This window comes from Rutilus rutilus (genome assembly GCF_951802725.1).
Source record: "Rutilus rutilus genome assembly, chromosome: 5".
Taxonomy (NCBI): Eukaryota; Metazoa; Chordata; class Actinopteri; order Cypriniformes; family Leuciscidae; genus Rutilus; species Rutilus rutilus.
In genome coordinates, this window is record NC_140213.1 from 27,871,366 (window position 1) to 27,884,372 (window position 13,007).

The window sequence follows — 13,007 nt, forward strand, 5'->3', positions numbered from 1 at the left end:
TTATAGAAAGTAACACACTAAAATTGGATGTAAAATATATTAATATTAAATATCAATATATTATTCTTTATTCAGTTCTATGCAACAGAATCAGTTGTGACAGATTCATTTTTTGACTAATTATCCAAATAATGTATAGTCCAACAAAGCTTTTATTCTCAAAGAATGTGAGCAGAGGGTAACGGGGAGCGGATCAGTGAATGAGAGGGTAGCGCCATTTTACTAGTGTTGCACAGCACGGCTATACACACCATGTTACAGCACAGTAGGGCTATTGCAAACAGAAACAAGTCTACTACATAGAAGTTTTATATTGGCGCGTTATTTGAGTGAACCTTGCTTTTCCGATGAGCATGAGCGGTACATTAGTTGAGCGTTCGCTTGGGCCGTAAGCGACTGAGCTCTGCACGTGCATAGAGCATTGAGCGGAGTGTCACACCATGCAGTGATAATGGCTAGAGCAAGAGTGAAATTTGAGCACCGAACATTGAGGGGCAGGGCGGGACAGCACATATTTTCTTGGAAAAGTAGCACCAGAAAAGAAAATCTTTAGTAAGTTTTACCCATGAGACACAGAAAAGTCAAGGAGAGACCTTACAAAAATATTGTTATAACATAAGAAATATGTATCAAAATGTATAAGAACATGAGAATTTAAAAATATCTGAAAACAGGGAGATCTAACTGACTCAGTAGTGGGGACAATCATTAGAGACAGATTTGTGTTAAATAATGGTCTAAAACCACTTTAGGAAGTGAATTGTTAATGTTAAGTAATAACTAAATGTATTATATTCTAATTTGAATCTTAATTAGGGAATCATGATGTGAAGTTGTACAAAAGATTACTATTGTATACTGCACCTGTGGTCTCCCTCATATCGTTAATGAGCAGATAACAGATGCTTGAAGGCGGTCAGTTTTCACCCCGAGACCCCGTTTCAGACTGACGGACAGCAGTGGGAACGTTTCCGCTATCGAAGCTAACTTTGACTTCTGCAATTAATTTTTCTTGGACAGTTTGGGATCTTATATTTATAAATCCATGATAACGAGCCACTGTAATTGCATTTTTCTTTCAGTTTGCTAATTGCTTTGGGAACATTGGCACTGCCAGAGCATGACAGGGTTATATTTGGAGCGTTTAGCTTTTTTTTGCTCTCTCAGAAGGAGTTGGAGTTTCATGAAGGAAGCAGAATCATATATTAGTCAAACTTTCAAACAGCTGCGATCCTTTTTTAAGCACTGTAGCCTTAATTTCAAGAAGAGGTAAGACATATAACCTTAATCTGACAGACCTCTAGCACTTGCACAAATGATCTGTACGACAAATGATTAATTTGATTTTGAAGTATTTTATGACTGCCCGCTGTCAGTGGCAACGACCGCTGTTGTGATTATGAAACCATACAGATGTCAATGCAGGGACGGAGCAAAGTTGGGAAAAATGTTTTGCCAACAGGGTAAATTTTGTTAAAGGCAAAATAAAACAAAACAAACTTTGAGTGCTGGAGAATAGATCAACCTAAACATCAGACTAAAACCTCTTGCAGCCTTTACTTCATTTGGAACCCAAATTAACCACAAACATTGCACATGATTAAAAAGCAAGTTGGTGGCTGTCGGTAAAGTGTTAGTTCAGCAAAAAAATGAAAATCCTGATAATCATGTCATAATTTACACGCATCATGTCATTTTAAACCTGTCACTTTCTTTTTCCATGGAACACAAAAGAAATCAGGCAATATGTTTACGCATCTCTTTTCCAAAGGGAAATGATGCAGGGCAATAAAAGTGAATTATAATGGGGGTTTTTTATGCTCCAAAAAGCACCAGAAAAGTAACATATGCTATATTAATGAATTTTGACCAACATTTATCATATGACTTCAGAAGAGTTGGAATATGTGCACAGTTATATATGCATTTATAATATTTATAATACTTTTAAGGTGCTGTTGACATTTTTGAAGCTCATTCACAATTCATTATTTTCTTACATTGCATGGACAAAAATATATCTTTCTTATCAAAATTTCTTTGTGTTCCACAGGTTTGAAACTGCACACTCAAACAATATTCAGGCCTTTTTTATAGGCAATTTAAATACGTAAATATTAAAGGGTTAGTTCACCCAAAAATGAAAATTCTGTCATTAATTACTCCTCATGTTGTTCCAAACCCGTAAAACATTCGTTCATCTTCAGAACACAAATGAAGATATTTTAAATAAAGATCTTCATTTGTGTTTCGAAGATGAACGAAAGTCTTACGGGTTTGGAACGACATGAGGGTGAGTAATTAATGACAGAATTTTCATTTTTAGGAGAACTAATCCTTAATATTTATGTATTTCAATTGTTTTTGGTAGAATTATCTTATTCTCACCAAGGCTTCATTTATTTAACCCTCTGGGGTCTAAGGTGTTTTTGGGGCCCTTGGGATGTTTTGACATGCCCTGACATTTGTGCTTTTTTCAGTTATTTATAAACATGATAATGGCAAAGGTGTAAATTCACTCTATATAGCACAAACAGGGCTACCATAATATGTGAGCAACATGAATGTAGATGTTTGTATTTTTAAGAGAATAATGTTTATGCGTGGTTATTGGAAAAAATAAAAATTAAAGTTGCTGAAATAAGACCACAAAACTCATACTAAATATGTGTCAATAAGACTTTTGACTAATGGATGTTGTCGTTCGAGTTCTGGCTTCAAAATTATGTGAAAATAGTCTTGCTTTATCGTTCACAATAAAACAATACATTGATTTAAATTGTGTAAAACAGGTTTTGCTTGGAAAGCCAGTATGCGAGGGGGGCGTGAAGGAGGAGTAGTTTACACCTGAGAATACAATGTCCCACCCACTCTGCATAATGAGCCATTCATTCAGGTGTGACACTGACTGAGCCACAATGCAAGGACAAAAGATATATTTAGAAGAAGACTTATATTGACCATTTAAGATTTTGCTTACATCTATCTTGTAAATATGTTTTGCTATTTTATTAAAAAGGTTACAATTACAACAATAATTACAATTTCAACAATATTTCAAGTGTAGTCTTTCTTTGTAAAAAAATTATTATAGGCCTACATTTTATCATATGTATTCATTAGTTTGAATATAACCAACATTGGAACAGCTAACATCTTAGTTGATGACTTTATTTTTGACAAAAATAGTATTTTATATATATAACATAACATATGAGCAGAAATTGCTAAACAAAAGCTTATTTGATGTGGCAGTATATTCTACAGTAAAAACTGTACCCAAATCTAGTCAACAAAATGTTGTCTTTCATATTTCGCCTGACTGTAATGTTGTTTTTTATGAAATATTAGGGCATATAAATGTTAATTTGCAGTTTAATACGTTGCTTATACAAATAGCCTACATTTTATTTCAACATATTTCAGTCGATTTTTACTCATCTCAGTATAGCAATACAGTTTGCTAAAACATCATCATTCATTCACACACAGAAAGCAATTTAAATTTAAACGGTCTTTTTGCGAGCTGTGGTAAACAGCGCGCATCTCTGCCGTTCATTCATTCACAAACAGAAACGCGATTCACTTGAGAAGGAAAAAAAACTTACTACAGTATTCCTCAGCTCAGTCGGATCCTTGCTCCTCGAAATACCCGCACTTCTGAGGTACATTTTCCATTATTATTATTCCTCACAGCGCTGCGAGACTGTGTAAACAAGTAATGATCTGAATAAACTTGTGTTTTCTCGAGCTGATATGGGGGCGTTCACAGGTTTGCGTGGATTGCCTCATTCATTTGCGTTTGAATAGCGCGTGCTCTCCGGGGCGTGGTCACATTACGTTTGAATGAGCTCTAATGAGCTCGACTGGAATCGCTCTCTTTTAATACAGATTTCACAAGATGAGAATATTTGTTTTTTATATAAATTACTTCATTTAAAAGAAGAGAATTCAAGCTTCATGCCTGTGTGTCTGTATGCCTGTTTGACTGAGTATTCGCTGAGTTACAGTTCATTTTCGGACGCGTTTCAGAATGGACTTCACTGACAGAGAGAAGGCAGAACTCGCTTCGTGTTTATTTTTCTTTATTTGGCAAAAAGCACAACACTTTGTTTTTATTGTGAGTATACACAAAAATAATACACATTTAACAGAATCGATTGATGTATGAAACTTGTTTGTAATATCAAAGTCAACAGAGCAAAATGAACCTCTTTTGAACTGGCAAACAACATTTCAATAGTGTGTTCATCCCTACCAAATCTACATCACGGGTGGGGATACACATGTATTGTATGTTGTTCGTTTGGGAGTGTAGCACGCTCAATCAGCCTTCAAGGGGGCTGAATATGAGCATTGTTGTGAGACAGTTGAGAGCGATGTGCTCCCGCCGATCGCTCTTTGAGGAGGGCGCCTCAGCTCGCGTTCCTCGTGGCTCTCGTCCCGCTTCTGCTGAGGCAGAGCGGCGGCTTGAGTCAAGGGGTTCGCAAATGGATCTGGCAGAGGGGTTAGAGACGGGCTTCGCCCTTTCTCTGCCTTCACCTGCCAGGTTCAGTGTCTCATCTTGGGGTCGGAAGCACGCTTTGCAGTTACTTCCACCCCGAATGAGGCACCGATACTGCAACTATCCAGTTCTGAGGAGCTGAATGTTGTAGTTATTAGAAACAGACTCGCCACTTCATGTAAGCAAACAGCCTTTTGAATCGTGTTCCTCCCTGCTCTCACTACATTACGAGCTGGTATACACATGGTTAAAGTGTTTGTTTGGGGGCGGGACATGCACGTCATTGTGGGCTGACAGTTTCATTCATAAAAATGTTCCCTATGTGTAGAAAAACACGCACTATAAAAGGAAGTTTTAGCTCCGCCCCTGTTGAGTCTTAACTAGCTCGGATCTCGCGCTTGCTGAGGCAGCGCGTAGATTATGGGACAACATAAAGAATCTACGTCTCGGAGCAATATATTTATAATGCGGAGGAAACTGAGCTCAAGGAGTTCCCCTTTCTCTCTTTTTCCTATTATCACAACTAAAATGTGTGTTTGCAAACTATGATTCTTTTTTTATCTGCGCTGTAGAGAAGCTAAATAAAAATATCAAAGATGCTTACTCTTAAGCAAGTCGTGTCACAAATCATGTCCGAGGACTGATTTGTCACGTTTGAGCTAAAGGACGCATACCTCCACGTTTCCATCCTTCCACAAGACAGGAAGTTCCTGAGGTTCGCTTTCGGGGGCGAAGCGTACCAATATTGTGTTCTTCCTTTCGTAGGCCAGCCACTTTAAAGCAGTTTCAAAAACTGTTAGGTCTGATGGCAGCAGCGTTCAACGTTATACCTTGCGGCCTGTTGTACGTGAGACCGTTGCAGTGGTGGCTCAGGACCAAGGGGTTCTCCCCGAGGGGAAAACCACTCTGCATGATCAAGGTTATGTCTTAGTTATGTGGAAAGAACCTTGGTTCCTGTCCCAAGGGCCCGTGCTGGGATCTCCTTGTCGTCGCATCACGCTAACGATGGAGGCTTCCCTCATGGGTTGGGGGCGATCATGAGTGGTCGCTCAGCCCGAAGTCTGTGCAGGACCATCATCTCTTGTAAAAAGGTATAGTAACTGTCTAGAAATGTTGGCGGTGTTTCAGGCTCTGAAACACTTCCTCCCAGACCTGAGGGGCCATCCTGTGCTTGTTCGATCAGACAACACATCTGTGGTCTCCTATATAAACCATCAGGGGGGTCTGCGATCGCGCCCCTTATACAAGCTGGCTCACCAGATCCTCCTGTGGGCCCAGGGGAAGCTACTTTCTTTGAGAGCGATATATCCCAGGGTACTTAAATCAGGGGGCAGACATCCTGTCGAGGCAGGGGCCAAGGCCCGGGGAGTAGAGACTCCACCCCAAGGTGGTGGAGCTCCTTTGGGAGAACTTCGGTCGAGCCGAGGCCGACCTGTTCGCAACCCAAGAGACCACACATTGTCCACTATGGTTCTTTACTCAGCCATCCAGCTCCTCTGGGGTCGGACGCTATGGTGCAGACATGGCCGAGGTCTCATCTGTACGTATTTCCCCGATTGCTCTGCTCCCAGGAGTTCTGGAAATGGTTTGCCAGGGTGGGGTCAGTCTACTGCTAGTAGCCCCATTCTGGCCGGCCCGAGTATGGTTTGCGGACCTAGTGTCTCTCCTCGATGGCTCTCCTCTGGAGATTCCGATCAGGAGGGACCTACTCTCTCAGGCGAGTGACTCGATCCTTCACCCCCGTCCAGAACTGTGGGGTTGGCCTCTGAGGGGGCCCTGCTCATAAGTTCTGGTCTCTCAACCAAGGTTGTTGAGACCATTCTCCACTCCAGAGCTCCATCCAAAAGGAAACTGTAGTGTAGAAACTGTAGAAAACAAACTGAAACTGTTTCACTTCCTGGTATGGAGAGCACCAGCTGGACCCAGTTAACTGCCCGTGCTGGAGTTCCTGCAGGAGTGCTTCTCCGCAGGGTTATCCCCCTTCACACTGAAGGTGTATGTGGCGGCACTAGCTGCTTACCACGTCCCTTTGAGTGGAGTATCTTTGGGGAGACACACACTAATAACTCGTTTCCTTTGTGGAACTTTGAGGCTGAGGCCAGCGGACTGCACGAGGGTACCGACATGGGACTTGGCTGTTGTATTGCTGCCTCTCCCTAGCTCCATTCGAGCCCATTGAGGAGGTTTCTGAGAATATCTCTAAAGACTGTCTTTCTCCTTGCTATTTCGTCTCTCAAGAGAATTGGAGACATTCAAGCACTTTCGGTATCTCCCTTGTGCATGGAATTTGCTCCTGGTTTGGTAAAGGGTTTTCTTCACCCTAAGACCAGGTTACGTTCCTAAGGTTCCTACTAATACCGTTAGAACTAGAGTACTGCAGGCCTTCTGTCCTCCTCCGGACGTCAGACCTAGAGAAACCTTATCTGCTCTGCCCTATTAGGGCCTTAGAGGCTTACGTCCACATATCTGTGGAGAAAGTCTGAACTTTGGGTACCCACAAAGGGGTGCCCGGCATCTAAGCATGGGATGAGCAAGTGGGTGGTCGAGGCCATCTCACTTGCTTATGAGTCGGCCAGTCAGCCTTCACCTTTGGCTGTACGGGCCCACTCCACTTTAGGTGAAAGATTATAGGTGAATCTCAACCCAACCTTGTAAGTCTTTATTCCAATAAGCTGCATCATAAGGCGAGTTTTATTATCGGAGACTGTTCTCATCCTTTACATGCTGAGTTTCAGCTCCTCCACTCTGGATGTCGGTTTGTGGCCCCTAGGTGGAGAACCAAACGAAAAGGAATACTTTTGTACCCGCAGCCATAGAATTAATAAATAAAAATAGCAGGAGATGACACTCTTTGCTAAGCACAGCACTTTATGTATTTTAGGCGGGCAAGCGGGCGGGTACGTGGGGGAGTGGATGTGTAGTGGCACATTGTTATGATCTTTCTTAGAAGTTTTTATGCTTTGGACAATGTTTTTTAATGTTATAATTTAATGTTCTATGTTTACTGTTTGTTTTGACGTTGTTGTTTTTTGGGGGGGATTGTCTTATGTATGGATTGCTGAATCTCCTGTCTGCACAACAAATTTACCCTTGGGTACTAATAAAGACACCTTGACCTTGACTAGGAGTATGGCTGCTTCCAAAGCATAACTGTCAGGAGTTTCCCTCCAAGAGGTTTGTGATGCGGCAGGCTAGTCCTCACCGCATACATTCATGAGGCTTCATTAGCTGGACCTCAGCTCCAATCCAGGGGCGCAGGTGCTTTCGCCTAGATGTGTGTATTGATTTCACACAGACGGACACTTGCTCTTATAGCGGCATGGGTTTTAGTGTTTCCGCAGCGTTTTGATGCAGCTCAAGTTCGCTTGTAAGGGAATGTCTCGGTTACATATGTAACCCTAGTTCCCTGAAGAGGGAACGAGACACTGCTTCACCCTGCCATACTCCTGGCATGCCCGTGATCGACTTGCTTAAAGGAGGAATTTCACTCTGAAGGAATCACTCACATGACCTGTGCACTTGTAATGACACATCAAGGATGTTAAGAGCCTAAAAGCAGGTTTAAAACTTGCCCCATTGAAGTCAACAGGGTGCAAATTTTAAAAAGAGGATAACTCGGTGTAGGCAACACCGATTTTTGTCGTTGTTCTCTGTACTGACAGCACTCCAAATGTACAAAAAAATGAGCTCAATGTTAAAATTGACCGGAGTTCTCCTTTAACCCTCTGAGGTCGACAAACGCGCCGGCGCGTTTTGCTGGATTTTCTTCACATAGTAGCACAATAAACTTAAATTTCTCCGTCATTTATGGTCATACAGAAAAAAGAAATATGAAAAAAGAATCTGTGATATTTCTACTTTTGTATGTGTCCACTTACAATCGAATCAAAACATTGTGCTTTTGTAAAATAAAGAAAATAAACAGGGTGTGCTTTCTGCCTCTCCGTCGCGGTGAACTTTTTTTTCTTGAGCACGTCTATAAACTGAAACAAAACTCAGCGAATACTTTTCACACATTTATGAGCCATATACCTTTATAAACATTTAAGTGTGTACTTTTAAATGATCGGATTCAAACTGAAAACAAATATTCTCTGTTTAAGTAATTTGTATAAAACCAACACGATTTCCAGCTTCTCACGCGCTTGCTAATTATTTTTAATTTGACCACGCCCACGCGCGCAAAAGAGATTCACATGCAAATCTCCACATGGAACGTGAACGCGCTCGTTACCTCAAAAACAAAGCACCAAAAAAACTTCACAAGTCTCTGCTTTTCGTCGAGTTTGAAAGACATGCCTTGAGATTACATTGGATTTACCTCAGAAGAAGAAGAACGCGATTTGAAGACAAGAAAGATGTAAGGTAAGAAATTCTTAATTATTAGTTCATGTTATTGTTGCAGAAACTTCACATTGCAGTTGAACTGTTGCTAGATATATGGTGAATATTATAATATTTAGACCCGTGTTTACTGTTACTGTGTTTGTGGATATCTGCTCAAACGTAGATATGTATAATAATTATGGTAACCATAATGTTTCATATTTTGGAGCGAGCTCTGGTTTTGAATGTATCATATTTGGAGCGCGATTGCGTTTGAAAAGCAAAATGCACCAAACAAAGGCTTCATGGTTTTACTATTATCTCATTTCATATCATCATAACGAATGGAAACATTTGAAGTAACATATGATAATCAATATATTTTTCTCTAGCGTAGTTGTTACTGAAATCTTTTGGAAGATTTATATGCTGCTATTGGTTATTGTTATTATTATTTTATGCAGCACTGCGCATAGCCTATGCTTACAAGGCACAACAAACCTGGTGTTCATTATATTATATATTGTTGGAAACATTTGTGTGTGTGTGTATTCTGTGAATTTTAAAAAGCAATTTTAACCAGAAAAATCTCATGTCTCAACTATTCCCTATAGTTTCTCTTGATATCAGTATGTTCACTTTTTTTTTCTTTCAGGGACCAGATGCCACTGAGTCCTGCTGACTTCAACATTCACATGAGTCTCTGTATATGAACATGGTAAAGTGAAAATCAAACACCTTGGAAATGAAAGGTATGTACAATGTTTTTAGGAATGGCACAAAGGTCTCTGTCTTTGGATCATTGTTTTGAATAGTGTGCTTTTTTGTCATTTGTTGTGTATATTTGGATTATGTTGTGTTGTAAATAAATCCAAACAATCAAAAAGCCATTCTTTTTTAAATCTCCTCATTCTTTGTGCAAGGTTGCTCAGAATGACAGGGCCTGATAGCTCCTCATAGGGCCATTAGGGAGTGTCTTTGTCTTTCTCAGGTGTGAAGCTTACATATTAATGAGGTGATTACGCCCCTTTGCATAAAGCTTTCTCACACAAAACACGTCTTAGAAATTTTAAATCAATATATTGTCTTCTCTGAATGAGCAGTCAGGATGATTTTCACATAGTTTTGGAGCAAATATTCTAGGCTACGTGATACAATTTTCAAAAGTCTTGTGAAGAAATAATCAGTAGGGGTTTCATGACCTTATTTCAGTGACAATTTTTTTTTGTATTTTCACAAACCACGCATAAATGTCATTATCTCAAAACTACAAACTTTTACATACATGCTGCTGATATATTATTGTAGCAGAGTTTGTGCTGAATACAGTGTAATCAGACTTTAGCCATGGAAATGTCACAAGTAACAGAAATAAGCACAAATGTCAGAGCATGTCAGAACACCTCCAGGACCCAGAAAACACCTCAGACCCCAGAGTGTTAAGCCTATCAGAAGCTGACGCTGTTTGGTTCAGGCGTGCTTTATAGTTTCCTGGTCGATGACATCACATGATGTTCTGTCACTCCATTGGACTGGTTTTATACGTGCTTCATACTGTGGAATAACAAATTTTAAGAATCTATTTCAGATATGCTTCCTTACATAAACATCACGGTGAAGAATACTGATTTTAGCATTAGACTGAATTCAGATGATTATTGAGTTTCCAGCAAGAGATTCCTGCCAGACCTGTTTTCTCTATTGAAAGTTAAATGAGTCAGATCACTGAGACTCTCACCTTTTGTTCTGCAAATGGCTTTCGGAGCCCAAATGGCTTTCGGAGCCCCTGGCCCAGACGTTGAATCGTTAGGCTGATTGGATTAGCAATGCAATAGACTGTTATGATGATTGAATTAGGATTGGCCAGACCCTCAGTCTAGGGTGTGTTACCTAAACCTGTATACTCATTTACATGCTTTATTCAGAGTCTCCACCTCTATGTAATCCCTCCCCTCTTTGAAAAGTAGATCAGACTTGAGAAAAAAACTACAGCCGCGAAGATCTCAATAAAGAATTTCTTCTGCTTAAAAGATCCAACTCAAGCCTCCTGGTTTATGCTTCGATGAAGGAATAAAGTTTCCAACAATACACAGTCACGCAGAGGCGTTCCCGCAGCGTTTCGACGCAGCGTCTCGTGGGAACTAGGGTTACATACGTAACCGAGACGTTTTTACTGTACTTTTGTTTAAATGAATGCAGCCTTGGTGAGCATAAGATACTTTTTAAAAACATTAAACAATTTAAATGTTTCCAAACTTTTCACATGTACTGTAATATATTGAACCTTATTTTAAAGTGTTACCAACTATTCCATGTTTTTTTTTTTTCGTTTTTTTTTTCTTCCATATATTCATTTAATACTTGCGTTTCATTCATGTATGACTGACAAATATGTATCACATTAAGTTCATTAGTTAATGTTGAAACTGCGTAATCCACATGGATTGAAATTTAAATGTAATTCAAATACATAGATCTTAAATTTAGACCTAAATATTTATTTGAGAGTGAGAAAATGATGACAGAATGTTCATCTTTTGTCTGAACTGTCTCTTTGAATTTGAGGATTAGCAGCCTCTGTTACTGAAGATAATCGTTCTTGTGAGGTTTCATGCCAGGTAACTCGAGCAGGTGCAACATGCTCTTAAGGGGACTGATCAGGAAGTGCGAGTGACAGGAAGTGAGGTGTGTTTCAATGGGTGTGAGAGCACTCCTGCTGCTCAAACCTGGCCAGTAAAACTGATCAACTGGGATGAACTAAGGCCGTACACTACAGCCGGAATTCAGAGATCTGGTTCAATGTCTTCATTCACTGTCATTTAATGTTGCTCCAAACCCGTTTCAATTTTGCACAGAAGACTTACGTCTTACGGGCTTGGAACGACATGAGCATGAGTAAATGATGACAAGATTCTACCGATTTCTGCAGCTGGTCTGGCTGTAGAGCACTGGCCTAGAGAGATGTTAGAGGAAACCTGTCCACACACCTTGCAGAAGACCACAGTCCCTTCCTCCTGGTGCAAGAGCCCAGAGGAGACGGGAATGACAAGAAACAAGGATATTGTCATAGTTGGAGAGGTTTATCACATTTACAGAAGAGAGAGAGAAGCATTACAACATGCATGCAAAATTCACAAGGGATGTTAAGTTGCGTTCACATCATGACGGAATTCCCATAATTATGAGGAAATTCATGAGGAATCATTTATTTCTATGGCAACACTGGATGTCAAATGGATCCATGTGAGGCTTTGTTGTTCATGACATCATAATATTTGATCACTACATTAATTAACCTAAATTCTTTTGAAATATCCTGAATAGATTTTTTCCTGATTTTCTGTTAATGGTTCTTGAACTGTCACTGCTAAACAGACATGCAACAGTGTTTCCTGCATCACTATTTAGCGGCATGTTCTGCTAATGGATCTATAATTTTTGTATGTTTGCAGTCTCAATTGAATGTGATTAGAAAAAAATTCTAGTTTATGCAAAACAATACTAAGACTATAAATAGACAGCATGTGTTTGATCTGGTTGCGAACAACAAAAACATGCAAACAAACAACCAGGTGTTCGTTTCCCAAAAGCATCGTTAGCCAACCATGGTCGCAAGTTCCATCGCCCTAGTGAAAAAAAGTCAACTTTTATTGTATTTGAATTTTTTATTTTTTTTTATTAAATTCAGTTTATTTTTAAGTGTATTTATTTGCACTTCATTTAAAATATATTTTAGGTATATTTTAACTGTGTGCTGGAAATTCATTGTAACAATGCATTGAAAGTATACTTTCAAAATACATTATAGTATACAATAGTATTTGTACAAAGTATAGCTAAGTATTATTTGTTTATTAATGTGCATTTGTTATTGAATACAAAGTGTGCAATTTGTAGTATTCTATGGTCGGCGCCGACATATAGCGCCGTTGTGTCGGGAGACCTGAGTTCGAGTTCCGGCTCGTGGACCTTTCCCGATCCCGTCCCCCACCTCACTTCCTGTCTAGCAACTGTCCTATCCTAATAAAAGGCAAACACGTCAAAAATAAATCTTAAAAAAAAAAAAAAAAAAAAAATTATATATATATATATATATATATATATATATATATATATATACTGTATATATATACACTTAAGGTATATTGCTTGTATGTTTCAAAGACTTGTAATGAAT

General features: G+C 39.5%; 1 protein-coding gene across 1 annotated transcript in view; it reads right to left on the bottom strand.

Annotated features, from left to right (window-relative positions):
• Positions 1-13,007, bottom strand: part of unc13c (unc-13 homolog C (C. elegans)) — a 404,470-nt gene that overhangs the window by 167,270 nt on the left and 224,193 nt on the right. Inside the window, exon 24 of the mRNA XM_084408974.1 lies at positions 11,818-11,844. Coding sequence (XP_084265100.1) covers positions 11,818-11,844 — 27 coding nt within the window. The remainder of the gene's footprint in view (positions 1-11,817; positions 11,845-13,007) is intronic.